The sequence below is a fragment of the Pieris napi genome, chromosome 3, assembly GCF_905475465.1.
Source record: "Pieris napi chromosome 3, ilPieNapi1.2, whole genome shotgun sequence".
Classification (NCBI taxonomy): Eukaryota; Metazoa; Arthropoda; class Insecta; order Lepidoptera; family Pieridae; genus Pieris; species Pieris napi.
Genome location: NC_062236.1, coordinates 9,208,531 through 9,224,336, shown reverse-complemented (window position 1 = coordinate 9,224,336; position 15,806 = coordinate 9,208,531). Strand labels below are relative to the sequence as shown.

Below are 15,806 nucleotides of genomic sequence, written 5' to 3'. Positions count from 1 at the left end.
TGAAGATCTAAATTTATATTTACTACCAGTTCCCAAATTATAATTGCCAAGGCGACCTAAACGGCGGTTTCACATACTCCTATTACCTTAAAAGCACCCTATAATTGGTTTAACCAAGCCTAATCGAATCACAATCGAACATAATACAAGATATTAAAGTCGCATACAATTACTGAAAGTGTGACTAACACTCAATAGCGGATTTATATATAAAATATCTCAATAGCGATTCTCTAAACGAGGTCGTATGGGGCTGTATTACCCCAATACTTTTATAGCGACCCTGCTTTCAATATAGTTTTCCTACCACGTGATGCCAAGTTTACGTGGATATTACAAGAGCTACATCAAATTGGGATATCCTTATCACAATTATTGCAATCATTGTTTTATATATAGAGTGCCAATTCTAGCCAGTCATTTGTTTTATATATGGCAGTCAACATCTTAGCAACTCAATTATGTAATTTATACATAGCCAATAGCCGCGTACTGACTGAGCGAGCAGCCTCGCGAAGCAGCCTCGGACGTTTGCTTCGCAACGTTTGCCGCGCGAGGCAGCCTCGGTCTGTAAGTTTTCTAATCCGAGGCTGCCTCGCGCGGCAAGTCCGAGCCATCGTGAGCATCGACGCTCAGTTTAACTTGAAGTCGAATAGAGACCGCGCGTGCCCGTATAGTTTGCCCGAGACCACCATGAGGCCGCACATTCGGAAAGCTGTCGCTACCACTGCCTTTTTAATAATTCTAAGGCTTGCAAAAAAAAGAAAACAGAAAACTAAACGTTTTTGGATTAAACCCTTATACAAAAATAGATTACAGGCTGGGAACAGATTATTTGAAGAGTTGTGCTTCGATGACGAAGAAAAAAATTTCACTCGAATGAGTAAAATCGAATTTGACAATGTGTATTCTCTCATAAACGCCAAAATAAGCAAGAAGGACACAAATTTTCGAGAAGCAATATCCGCTAGGGAAAGATTATTAGTGACGTTGAGATTTTTGGCCACAGGAGATTCTTATACCAGTCTACAGTATCTATTTCGTATATCAAAACAAAGGATATCGGTTATAGTTCCTGAAGTCTGTGATGCTATAATTGAGGTGTTAAAGGATTATGTTAAGGTAAAATAAAATTACATATTTTTATTATTTTTTTATTAATCTGATTAGAAAATTGGACAAATAATATAAGAAAATTAAACAAACAAATATTTAATGATGAGGAGCTGGAGAAGGAGGAGGGGGAGGCATCGAAATTGGTGAGATAGGAGGCATTGGTGAGGCAGCAGGCATCGGTGAAGTAGAAGGCATCGATGAGGCAGGAGGCATCGGTGAAGTAGGAGGCATCGGTGAAGTAGGAGGCATCGGTGAGGTAGAAGGCATTGGTGAGGCAGCAGGCATCGAATATGTAGATGGCGTCGATGAGGAAGAGGGATGAGACATATATCTTAAATTATCGTGTTCACCATATGATTGAGTATAATAACTATAACCACTGTATGCTCCCATGTCTGCATCAAAGATAATTTTATTGATTGCATTTTTTACGTATGCTAATGTAATTTTATCATACTTTCTCAACTCATTTCCTATATATTGGCCATACACATTATAGGGATCATTTTTTTCTGATATATTATCGCTTGCACACTGTTGTAAGAGTGTTAATGCTTCAGATATGGCGTTATCAGTAAGATCATCACTTTCGTTCATTTTGGATCTCTTTTTAGGTCTAGTTGACTTTTGTTTAGGTCCTTCCGTTGTCGTCGAGTTTGAAGTTTCATTTTTTTCTTCGTTATAACCGTCATCATTTCGAGTATTATCCAGACTTGCATTCTGTAAAGATAGAAATTATTACTTAATTTTATTTACAGATACCATCATCCGAAGAAGAGTGGCTTACCATAGCGAAAGAGTTTGAGAGCAAATGGAATTTCCCACATGTCATAGGAGCAATGGATGGGAAGCATGTTATATTACAGTCGCCGATAAATAGTGGCAATGATTATGACTGTTACAAAATGTTTCCAAGTATAGTGCTGTTTGCTTTAGTTGACGCTAACTATAAATTTCTGTACGTAGACGTTGGCAGCAAAGGACGTATATCAGATGGCGGTGTGTTTAAAAATACCAATTTATATAAAAAGGTCGAAAAGAAGGAATTGAACATTCCTTCACCAGAAATATTACAAATACCGTATAAAATTGCAGTGCCCTATTTTATTCTAGGCGATAAAGCTTTTGCTCTCAATGATTACACATTGAAACCTTATGAAGGTACTCCAGAAAGAGGTTCAATGGAAAGGATTTTCAATTACAGGCTGTCCAGAGCAAGAAGAGTTGTGGAGAATGCCTTTGGCATTTTAAGCTCCGTTTTTAGAGTACTGAGGAAGCCGCTACTATTAGAACCAGAAAAAGCTACGAAAGTCGTATTGACTACCATATGCTTATATAACTACTTGCGTAGAGATTTAGCTTCCTCACAAAGGTTCACTCCCCCAGGATCATTCGATGCCGAAGTTGAAGGGACAGTAATACCCGGCCGATGGCGACAGGATACAGAAATGTCATCAATGCTATCTATTCAAGCCATACCACGGCGAGGATCAACAAATATAAAAGAAATACGTTCACATTTAGGGAGACATTTCATAACAAACGGAGCAATTTCTTGGCAGAATAATTATCAGTAAATAATAGGTACTCACTTCTTCACCTAAAGTATCTTGTGTATTTCCTGGGTGATTTCTATCTCCTAGAAAACTGAAGGCTTCATAGGCATACCAATTCGAAACATATATTTCACCACGACCTGCAGTATAAAATAAAAAAAATAATATTAGAAATAATATAAAAACCGATGTAACTTTGAATATAATAAAATGAATGTTGTTAACCCTAATCATAAACATTAAATAATAAATACCTGATCCTGTGATTCGGCTTTTTTTTTCTCTCGACTTTTCCCTCCTGTAAGACCCTAGTAAAGAGTCCATTTTTTTCTTTAATTCAGCTATTGGAAGGTTCATTTCCTGGCTTATTTTTCTCCATGCATCTTCCCTTAGTCCTCTATTTGTGTAATCAGGACATTGCGCATCCCAAAGTCGTCTATATTCACCATATAGTCGTATTAATTTAAGACACTGTTCTTTATCCATGACGCACAACTAACACGCAACGAATAAGCGAGGCAAAACACTACCGTCTTGAGTGAGCGCGGCAAACGTACTGAGGCGCCTTTGAACATCGACAAAAACCGACAACGTTCGGCTCGGGCCGCGGCACGCTCGGGCGAGGCAGCGCGTGCGTTTGCCTCGGGCGAGGCACGTCTTGACCGACCGAGGATTTGCCTCGCGAGGCAGCCTCGCGAGGCTGCTCGCTCAGTCAGTACGCGGCTAATGGAGTATATAGAATATAAGATGTGTGGTGGGATATTACTATTCTATGGACATTTGACTATTATGTTACTACTTAGTAATTTAAACTTCTTTTTTGGTGTCAATTGGTATTCCACAGCAACTTTTATATTCAACTGTAATAGTTTAAAAAAAATGGAGGAATATAACTTATAAATTGTACGATTACTTTTCATTATATTATTAGAACGTGTTGGCACAGCGGCTTCAGCTTGCGACCCTCATCCCTGAGGTCGTGCATTCGAAACACGGCTATATAAATGGAATTTTCGTTCTATGTCTGCAATTGTCACTGTGTAGGCAAACATCATAAAGAAACCGGCGTGTCTCAAACTCAAAAATCTAAAACGCGTGTCAGACAAAGAAGGCTGATCACCTACTTGTTTATAACATAAAATACATAAGTAATAAATAAATAAAAAACATAAAAGAGCACTATCTATTTTTATATTATCAAATTTAAGTATGGACATCTAATACTATTGTTATGTTATGCAAAATATTTTTTCACGAGTGAATGGCCCATCGGTATATGCAATTTGAAAGTAAACTCTTTCTTAATACAAATACGATACAAACTCCTGTAAATGGGAAATACATTTCATTGATACATAAACAAGTCATTAGTCAATTATCGAACTACATTTGATTCAGGGCCATAAAGCTAAAATAATTGTCAGATTTCGTGAGTTCATGTTCAATATGAGGAAAATCGACCTAACTACGTTACTTGGTCTATATTTAGTGTTTCCTTTACGATAACTCAATTGAAATAAAATGAATCGAACAATTCATGAGGGGAAGTTAAATTTTAAATAAAACTACATTGAAAAATGACTAAAAAAAATAACATTCAGTATGTTTGAAGTGTAATAAAGTACTAAAGTACTAAAGCTCTAATATATTACCCATTAAATCTCTTTCTTGAATTTAAACCGTTTTGCTGATGCATATAAACCAATGGCGCTATAACTCTTAGGTCTGGGCCTTAATATTTTTATATCTGTTCCGTGATATAATTACCAGGTGATCAACCTTCCATGCCTTACACACCGTCGACTTTAATGGGGCGTTCCCACGAGGCGTTAATCACGACAGTCAACCACGCTTTCGTGAAATACACTTCTGTGTGAACGCATAGGCGTTAAACTTGCTTTCGTGAGGAACGGCGCACGACACAAGCGTGGATAGATCAAACGTGTTTGATTTTCAGTCGTGATATACCGTTCGTGAAGCCAAGATGTCGTCACAACAACGTGGAATTAAGTTTAACGACAGTGAAACTACGTGTTTTTTGGAGTTATATTCTATGGAAAAGGTGTTATATGATCCAAGTTTGGAGGAATACCGTGATAGAGATTTACGTGCCGCCGCAGCTAAGAGAATAAGTCATGAATGAAATATTCCTGGATTTGGACCAAAAGAAGTTATATCAAAATTCAAAAATAAATAATAAATATAAATAAACTAAGTCGAAACACGAAGCGTGAACGGCACGAAATCCCCCAACCATGTGAACGTTTCATCAATTCACACTTTCGTGAGTGTCACGAACGACAGTTGACTAGCGTAGTTGACTGTCGTGATTAACGCTCCATGGGAACGCCCCATTAGGGTCTAATGCCGGCCATACATACTACGGTCTACCAGAGAGGTCCACCTGTGCAGGTTTTTGAACCTGCGCAGGCGACCGGCGCAAGATCGAAAATCGATTCTTTCGAGTGACATCGTACGGTGTACCTGTGCTTGTGTGCGTGTACTCCGGTCGCCTGCGCAGGTTGTTAAGATAGTAATCGGCAATGTATCTACATTTATTACTTTTGTTTTAAGTTTGATTTAGAAATACTATTTCTCATAACTGTGTCTTCTTTTTTTTTATAGGAGTAACCATTTCAAGTAATTTAAGGTATGTTTTCTCGTCCATTCGAAGATTATTTTTTAAAATCTTCTGGTTCAAATTTCAATTCATTTAATAAATTAACATGACCGTTTGTTTTCCTTTTCAATAACCAATGCTTACACCACTTTCTTCGCTTGTTTTTCGTATCATTTTTCTTCAAAATTAAAGCAAGACCTAGCAACGCCAGCGTGTCATCGTCCACATTCGATGCCATCGCAAAGAGAACTGAAGACCGCTCCGATACCCATACACGCTACCATTGTTCGGTTGACCTGCGCAGGCATACCTGCACAGATTACCTCTCCGGTAGACCGTAGTGTGTGTGGCCGGCATAAGGCATGAAATTCCTCACGATGTTTTCCTTAAACAGAAACTCCATTGGTGCAAAACTGGGGTTCAAACCTACGAACGGATTGAGAGCCGCACGCTGAAGCCACTAGGCCTACTCCTTTACAGATGTATACACAATGTAATACGACGTCCCATCGCATCCAGCAGTTAGCCGGCATTCGAAGGCAGAAATGGAAAAATATGAAAATATCCTAAGAAACCGGCATATAAAATTGTGTGACAGGCATAGAAGAGCGACTACTTGAGTAAAAGGGACTCTTAAAGGATTGTTTCCAAACTGAATTATTGACGGAGGCATACTTTCGGCGCTGCGGGGTTTCAATCAGAGATAAATACGCAAGAATCGTTCTATTGTGATAGTTTTAGCTATGACGTCACTCAGTTGCGGATAAGGACTCAATACGGTCTTCACATTAGTCATACCGTCCAAAAGATAACTAAATTGTTTTAAACGATACGCTTATCGCGTCCAAATACTAAGCTTTACCGTGACCTAATTTTATGTTGGGACGATATATACCAGCACTAGTACTCTTTCAACAGCGATTACGATTTACATATTTATCTTAATATATATAAATTAGGCGTCACGTTGTTTGTCCGCTATGGACTCCTAAACTACCGAGCCGATTTCAATCAAATTTGCACACCGTGTGCTGTTTGATCTAACTTAAGAGATAGGATAGCTTACATCTCAATTTCTACCAGCAATATTATTTTATTGCAAAATATTTGTTTATTATTTGATAGTCACAATTCTAACAAATGGCGCTGTGTTGAAAGTACCAACGTTTCACATAAGCTACAATTTAATGGCATAACCAGCAAAAAAGCATGGTGGTCTCCATGACGTGTTCTCCTGCCGTTTCCCTTGAATAGTTTACTACAATGTAATATAAGAAAAACCTTAGTCACAGCAACGCTTGGCTGGTCTGCTAGTGTCAATATATATATTGTTACAAACGTCTCGATACATCAAGAACTCGGTATTAAGCAGCGTCTGTTCACAACAGTACAATCTCGCATCCTTACATTCTTCGGACACGTATCTCGGCGTGGTGATCAGTAAATGGAAGGCACTAGACCGCGCGGAAGGTCACCTACGGGTTGGACTGACCAGATCAAGTCTGCCGTAGGAAGTTCACGTTAACGTTGTTAAATATTATTGCCTTAATATTGAAGGGAGGTGTGTGTTTATTTTCATAGTGGATATTTTGATAATAAAACGCATCAACTGAATTCCACATTTCTTACCTATATACGTATATTAACCATAGTATCAGACAGGCCATATATATTAACAAAATTACTAAAGGAGATTCCACTATATTTACTTTACGTTACAACTATTACGCCACAACTTCTTTTTATTGCCATATAATAATAATCAGTGGCGCTACAACCTTTTTATGTGTGGGCCTCAGATTTCTGTATCTGGTATTGTCTTTGATTAACATAACTTATGTTCATTTGAATAAAACACTATTTTGACCGGATTGAAGTTATGTATTATTATAAATTTACAACTATTTAACATAATTTTAAATTTATCCGACGTTTCGCGTGCTTTACAGCGTGCAAATTTAAAATTATGTTAAATAGTTGTAAATTTATAATAATACATAACTTCAATCCGGTCAAAATAGTGTTTTATTTCTGTATCTGTTTCATGATCACTTGTCAGTCTTATAGGCAAATTAGTAATGACACACGTAGCCGACATTTTGGGTCTAAGGCAAGCCGGTTTCCTCACTATGTTTTCATTTACCGTTCAAACAAAAGCTAAATGCGCACATAGAAAGAAAGTCAATTGGTGCATAGCCGGATCGAACCTACAACTTCAGGGATGAGAGTCACACGCTGAAGCCTCTAGGCTAACACCGATCCTATTGCCATATATTAAACTAAACATACCGTTAAATTCTCGTTAATGTAATGAATTCCCGTATCCTATAACTACCCATAAACAATGAATTAAGTAATAAACAGCTAATGAAACTAATAAATATTTTAATAACAGTCGTCGCTTAGACATTTCCAATTAATCGACGGTATTAATTAATTTCTAATTGCGGCCAATTGCTTGGGGATTTCGAGTTTGTTTTGTTGCATTGAAGTAATTCTTACAAAGCCATAACCAATGGGCGTGGGTAGATTATACTTCTATTTTATAATTCACTTTTTAAGGTAAATACTCGTACTAATTTTGATTATATATATATTGAAAATATTGAACAGTTTAGGTTCGATCCCCGGCTGTGCACCAATGGACTTTCTGTCTATGTGCCGAACGGTGAAGGAAAACATCGTGAGGTAACCGTCGTATTTTTGCCATAGGCCCAAAAATTCGACGGCGTGTGTCAGGCACAGGAGGCTGATCACCAACTTGCCTATTAGATTGGCAAATGATCATGACACTAATACAGAAATCTGTGGCCCAGACCTAAAAAGGTTGTAGCGCCACTGATTTATTTATTTATTTTACTAATCTGAACGTCTTGTGTTGCAGGAAATGTAATCCAAGGAACTCAAACCAGCCACCTTCGTCAACCACTGTGTCGGTTATTTCAGCAATAAGAAATTTATTACCCACTTACTAGAAAATAATTAAATAAATAAGACTTTATTAATTATTTATTTTACAGACGCTAGTCCCCACATTAGGACATCCCTGTGCTGTAATTAAATTCCGAGGTCCACTAAAAGAATAAAACTTAGTATGCACGTATGTGCGTGAATAATAATATGAAAATGACACCCATCTCTGTAGCCTGAAACCACCACAATTATCACCTCAAAAAAGACACATTTTTACAAATATCTACCCGTAATAAATAATAACAAATAACCCGCTAATACAAGATTAAGTATTAATTAAACATTTTTATAACTCTACATCGTTATAATTGTTTTTGTAAACTTTATTAATTTCGAGTTGGCGAATGGAAACGGTGGCTAAGCACAAAATGGTTTTTTTACGACCAATATAAAGTTTTATTAATATTTCTCCAGCCATTTCGGCTAGAACTATTTGTATTTATCGTCTCACAAACTTAGATTGCACGGCGTTTTATGATAAATTGTAAATAACAATTTAAAACTTCGCGATTTGAAAGCGATTATATGACATTTTAATAAGCTTCATCACAAAATGTTGTTAATTCAGAAAATTAAATTTTTATTTATTAAGATAAGTTAGTTCTCTATTAATCCATTTTAGTTATTATTTTAGCTATTTACATAATATGTTGGTGAGCTTTGATTTATTAATATAAACGTAACTTAATTAATATTAAATATACCATTAAAAATAGTCAACGTCAAATTTGTACTCTATTATTCTAAAGGACTTGTATCCTTGGTCATGTAATAAATTTAAAAAAAACTTTATGACAAATATGTTATCTGTCAACTTGCGGTGACCTCTCTGACCACGACTGCAATAAAGCATTTGATGTCGTGTTAAATAAGAATCGTGTTTCCAACGGTCTCAGATCGATTTCAGATCTCGTATCGACAAATTGTATGTTCCAAAGGGCGTTATCATTTAAACGAACCCCTTATTATTTCCCCGAGAGTCTACTTAAACATGAAGTGATAATCATATATTATGCTAATAGCAAAATGATGATGCAGCTTTAAATTGTCAGTAGTTTCAAGAGCCTCTATAACCTCACTTAACCTCTGAGTTTGATGATTTCATTGTCTTAATTCGTTTCATGAGATTAGATTGGACAATTGACATTTCAAAATTTAAAATGTACCTGCTTAGTCAACGCTAGCAGCATATACATATACTTCTAGCTGCCCCCGCGAACTTCGCTTCTCCTTAATGCGATTTTACTTAGCCTACCTTTTTAGTAAATACCAACATGGAACATTTTGCTATGCTACCCCAGACACTGTTCCGTTTTCCGGAATGAAAACTTTGAAGGTTTTTCTGTGTATTTTTCTGTATATATAAACCTCAGAGTTCAAGTCCTAATTTTTTAATTAACAAATGAAAAATAGGGGTTGATCGTAGAGGGGTGAAAATTTAGTGTTGTATCTATTTTTAACCATAATAAAAAAAAAAATTATCCAACAATTAAAAAAATAATTCACCCCTTATCATTTAGGGGTTTGATAGATGGATAGTAGCCGATTCTCAGACTTACTAGAATATGCATAAAAAAATTTCATAAGAATCGGTCGAGCCGTTTCGGAGGAGTATGGGAACACTGTAACACGAGAATTTTATATATTAGATTTATATCCTACTCCTCCGATCTCGTACATAGCTGTTACGGAGAAATTACACTTCTACGTCAAATACATATGTCAACATATTGCAGAGGCGACACCATCTATGGAATCATCATTGCCTCTGCTTGGTCGTGTGCCGGAGTCCATAAGACGCGACCTTGACTGACCTTAAGGAAGGCTTAAGCAGTCTAAAACAGTTTATTGAATTCGCTATAGTAACCTTGGAATAGATAAAATCTATCATCGTTTCTTAGTCGTTATTTTTGCTTCTTCTGTAAAACCTTCGAGCGTTGCATCAGTTTGTAGACTTTTTTATTATATATTATATAAATTCTAACAAAATTTATTCCGGGGTTGATAAACTGAATATGCGATGTGAATAAATCTTAAGAATCCAAAAGCTCTTGTGTCCAAGGCTTTGTTTTCACAACGTACATCTGTATAGAGTGATGTGTAACTGACGTATGCGTGACGTCAATACTCTATTATCAGTAAGGAATGTTAACCCTTCGGACAGGTGTTGATAACTACCGAAGCGTTCTTGAGACTTTCCATCTGATGTCAGTCACAGTTTTAGTCAAAGACAATGCTATCTTTTCCGCGTCTTCGTGTGTATATCTGTATTCTACGCGTATGCCCTGGGACCATAGACAAAAATGTGAGAGGCGTTAAAGCAATACTGACATGATCATTTTAGACATTAGAAATAGCATGGCGTAAAATATTTTTGTCTTCTCGTGCGTGAGAATGTACAGTTGAGAAATAAAATTTCGCTTATAATTAGTGTTCACCAATTCTGTTTTTTCTTTTAAGCCAACTTAAAGGATGGGATTACTCTTCATCTTGATTTTTTTTTAAAAGGTCATTCTATCCATTGGGCTATATACAAAAATTAAACCCTTACCGCCAACGTATTATAAGAAACCTTTTAAAATCAAAATACCGTTGACAAATTGGGCCCGCCAAAAAAAACAAAGGAACATCGCAATTTGGTTTAAATAACGAACGTTATTCGCAGCATAGACAAAAAATTTCTTTAGTATTTGATAGTAATTTTTATTTGATTTCACGTATCGTGTCCTAATACGATTCAATTATATTATTTATAAAATCTATGGAATCAACAAAACCTCCATTTCAAGTCGGCCGATAATTGAAAACATTATTAAACATTGATATTTCCACCGTTATTTCGCAGCTAGTTCAAAAGATTCATGATAATCTGTTTACGATGATCTGTTTATGGGCAAGAGATGATTTATGTAAGGAGGGGATCTAAGATATTTTTAAATTCAACTCCCCCATACATTTATAATCGTTATTTTTACATTTAGAGCTTTGGCTTCCCTTTGATGGGATTTTGTTGGCTAAAGATCAACATAATTGTTTTTTGAGACTTTATTAACATAATGACCTAAGGAGAAGAATTCTACAAGCGCACCCTTTGATCTGTTCCACAGTAAAAAAAGGATGCGTGTACTTATGTAGGTACGCGCGTAAAAAGTTAAACTTCTTAGGCATTATTAAAAATAGTTTTTGATTGCATGCAAATAATTAATTACAATGAAATAATCAAAAACTGGAAAAGGAGTCATTATAGTCAATAAAATTCAGTTTACATTTGAAAAATTAAATAAATAAATATTTATTATTATTCTCTTACATTAAGTGTAACATAAATTCTATTAATAATAATATTCGAATAATCGAATGTTGTTTTTAAATTATGTCCAATGCCGTAGCATCTTCCGTTGGCAACTTCATTCTGTTAATTTTGCGTCACGGTGCGCGCGCATCGTAAATTTCAAAAATTTAGTACCTATATAAAAATTCTAACAACAGTCTACATATAAATGCATATATTAGTTACACCTTCACGTCAGATGTTAAAATTAAATGTGAAGTGGGAGACACATTTCAACGTATGTGTATGTTTCTTAAATTTTTAGGCAAGTAGATAATTAGCCTTCGTCTTCAGACCCGAAATAACTATACGCCGGAGATCGAACCCCACCTACGCGTTACCAGCAAATGATGGCTATTCAATATATTAAAACGTCAGGGCATATTTAGTTAGTTTGTAAAATACTTTGTACGTCACGAACGTGACGCAAGAGTTACGACTGTTTTCAAGCACGCATCGTCTGCAGAAATTTCTAATTTTAAATCTAGTTTAATAAAAAAAAACTCACTAGGAAATTATTATTTTGTTGCGCACATACAATTTTTAATTTATATATTAAACCGCCTTTATTACATGATTAAATGACCACTTCGTTTAAAACCGGTAATTATTTAAGCGTGTAATACAGATAAAAAAAACATGTGTGTGTAATTATGTACACGCGTAAGTTATACTTCTTTGGCGTAACAAGATAAAAATATTTTAAATTTTTTTATCTTTCGCCTTACGTTTGTATGAAAAACGACACTAACAATAGAAAAAAGGTATTTAATACATTAAAAGTTTAATTATAACGTATTATCTAGTTAAATAAAGTTTATTTAAATATTGCAAAAAAATATATCTACATAATTAAAGAAATGGACATTTTTTATTTTAAAATGTTGACTATGCTAACTTCAGGGTGTTGGTTTTTTGTGACGGTCTGGGGTGTCGGTTTTTCTGTGACGGTGTGCGAGTGTCGGTTTTTTTTGACAATGTGCGCGCGCATCGTAAAAAAAATTTCTTATCATTTTTCCCTAACGCGTCAAAAGAAGTATAACTTCAAAAACAAACAAAAAATAAAGTCTACTCTTTGTACCCAAAGTTTAGTTGATTCGTTATCTATGTAATTATATCTGTGTTGAATACAATTTGATGGGCTCTTTACGACATGTTCAAGGGAGGTTTATGGGCTACTAAATCGTGGTACAGGCGCACTTAAATGGCCATTCGTCCCTTTAGTTCATTGCTATGAAATATAGGCAGTGCATACCTTAAACTGTTATATAGTCTCAGCGCTGCGAGCACAAAATATCAAACAATTGAGAGCGTGATATGTTGATTATAAAATCATTAAACTATTTTTAATATTCTAAATATTCTATGGCAATAAACATCTTCAGATTTCTATTTTCGGTATATTTTCTTTATACGCAAGTTGGTCAGCTGTGCTTGATGCGCGCCGTCTATTTTTGGGGCTTGGACATAGACGGACATCCTTCGGTTCGGTTCTGACACACACATGTATCATTAATTGGTACCAGTACATAGAAGAAACTCTTTTACCAAAAGTGTATGTATACACACGAAATGAGAATTTTTATTCTGTGTGACATTACGTCAATTTTGGTACTAGAATTGCTTGCTTTACGCCTACACTCTCAAACATATAAAATGTATTAAAAATTATGGTTTAATCAAGTATTTTATGCCGATAGGGTTACTTTTATTACTATTTCATCGTTATCTGGTCCACGTTTATGTGCCTACGACGAATAAAATCCAAATCTTTGTTAGCTGAGTCTTAATAGCCGCTACAGACTCAATTTTTTACTCATAAACAAGTCTTCAACAATTTTACGAACTCACTTGACAGAAAGAAGTAATAAATATTCATACACTTTTTTGTCCACATTTCTACATAATACGTGATACGTGATGGTCCACAGTTTTCAAAATTCTGCCAACGTACGCTTACTGTACTTAAAATATTTGTACGAATACTGTGTGTAGCCTAATACTTGCAAAAGGTGTCGCCGCGAGAGACATTGAAAACCACTGAATCGCCAACGCCTCCATATAAGGTGTTCATGATACGTCCATTCATTATTTAAAAAAACCTTCGTAATCGGATTAATATTGGAAATGGGTATTTTACTCGCCACACCCATCTAATGGGGTAAAATTGAGGTCACGCTAACTTCACATAATTACTAGTATCATATAAACGTGAATTAATTAATAGTATGTCGCTGTTAATATTCGACACCGCATACAGAACAATTAAAAATTGCTACAGCGTTTTATTATCAAAATGTTTCCTTTAACTTAGATACAATCTTAGTATTATAAAACCACTATCTATTTGACAACCCCATTAACCCTTTCCTCCACCAGCCGTCTTTTGTTTAAATACAGATTTTATCAGTTATTGTACTATGTAGTCAATAATTTTTTATAGTATTTATAATTCCACATTATACCTCAAAAGCAGACAATGTTACTTCCTGATTGTTTAGGTATTTATAAATTTAAATCTACTTAAGAAAGTTGATTATAAAAATCTTTTATTTAAATTGAATGTAAAAATGAGTATTTTTATTTATGATCTACATACCTCAACATCTCGAGTGAAAAAGTTAGTTTGTTTTTTTTCTGTTAAAAGAGTTATTTTAATATGTAGAGTACCTACGCGAGTTGAGTACTTACTGTCGCAATTAATATTGTTAACATTATAAACAAACTTAAAAAAATGCTTCATATTATCTATATTCCATGGTGACTTGACTAAATTATAGTTTTCCATATAACGAAATGTATGGTTCCAGTGGGAACTGTCAAGATGAAACTCTAGCATTATTACCACGTCTAGGCGACTAAGTGATTTTCTATGTAGCAAAGTTATATTCAACTCACAAAAGGATTCAATAAGTATATTTTTAAACCCCAGCTCAAAACAACAAGTCTAGGAATCGTAACTTCGTTCGTAGGCGAAACCACTACCTATTATCGGGTATTACAAAAAGAATACTAAATATGTGTACACATGTTTTCAGAGCGAATTCGCAAAAACGACGTTTAAAATCCTAGGTAACTAAAGATGCCTTGTTCCATGCCTGGAAACTATATTGCCCCCCTATACTATACAAAAATAAATGGCATGAGAGGCAAAATTTCATTTCGAAAAAACACATCGAAATTATTAATTTTCAAACCCCCCCAAAAACTTTTCAAGTATTGTTTAACTGATACACTTTACTTGAATGTTTTTTCATCTACACGATTATGACTGTCCGAAAATGAATTCATTTTATCGACAGGTACTCTTGCCTATAAAAACGTCCTCATATAAAAACACGCAAGAGATAATAAAATATACCAATTGAATTGAATTGAATAAACGGTCATACAATGTTCCCATTAACCGTGGTAAAGTGGAGCTGGTCGCAATTTAATTACGCTCGGAATCAAGCCATAGAAGGCTTATCAATTTATCTCAATATCGAGTAGAAAGCGTCAAGATAATCTCTGAAGCCGATCAGCTGCGATCTTTTCACGTATTATTCAGCAATGACACGGATTTTTACAAGCGTACTCATAGTCGTCCATTAAAAATAATTAACGGTGCAACTCAGTTACCAAATATAATTACTTAAAGAGGCATAGAGCAAAAGACTTTTTTAGCTTTATTTGACTCGAAGATCTTACTTTAAATCACTTCCCTAATTATAACTTGTATTTCTTTATCTTCTTTAATCTTTGAGTATGATTTAAGTTTTCAACTTTTTTATATGGGTCCTTTGTTATCCCCATGTAAACAAAAGAGCCGAGAGATTAACTATTTATTTATTTACGATTGATCTCCTTCGTGGGTCGTTTGTGTTTGTATTTTTATGGAATAAAATAAAACTATATTATTATTATATTCTCAAGGTTTCCTAAACATGTTTCGCATATGCTCAACTTCAGCGTGGCAATGGTGTCGTGGTGGTTTCCGGCACCACCCCGATATAACGTTCAGAGTATTACTAATTATCTATATATAAATTAAACTAAGTCGGCTTAGTTACAACGAGAACGGCTGGATATGTGACAAAATCGAATAGAAATATAAATAAAATAAATTTTATTTAAGCAAGTACTTTATAGAGATATCACTTAATTCATCGACTGTTAGGCGGTACAAAGTTCGCCGGGTCAGCTAATTTTTTAATAAGTCAACATACGC

At 35.1% G+C, this 15,806-nt stretch overlaps 3 protein-coding genes across 4 annotated transcripts in view; 1 reads left to right on the top strand and 2 right to left on the bottom strand.

The window, feature by feature from the left end:
* Window positions 1–15,806, bottom strand: part of LOC125063208 (G protein-coupled receptor kinase 2) — a 50,765-nt gene that overhangs the window by 15,834 nt on the left and 19,125 nt on the right. The window lies entirely within an intron of this gene.
* Window positions 608–2,731, top strand: LOC125063209. Its single transcript, XM_047669509.1, has 2 exons — window positions 608–1,122; window positions 1,875–2,731. The coding sequence occupies exons 1-2, from the start codon at window positions 694–696 to the stop codon at window positions 2,691–2,693; spliced, it is 1,248 nt and encodes a 415-aa protein (XP_047525465.1). The 5' UTR covers window positions 608–693; the 3' UTR covers window positions 2,694–2,731.
* LOC125063210 (myosin tail region-interacting protein MTI1-like) lies at window positions 1,122–3,158 on the bottom strand. The gene is made up of 3 exons (XM_047669511.1): window positions 2,927–3,158; window positions 2,709–2,812; window positions 1,122–1,836 (listed from the first exon to the last, which is right to left on the bottom strand). The coding sequence occupies exons 1-3, from the start codon at window positions 3,156–3,158 to the stop codon at window positions 1,213–1,215; spliced, it is 960 nt and encodes a 319-aa protein (XP_047525467.1). The 3' UTR covers window positions 1,122–1,212.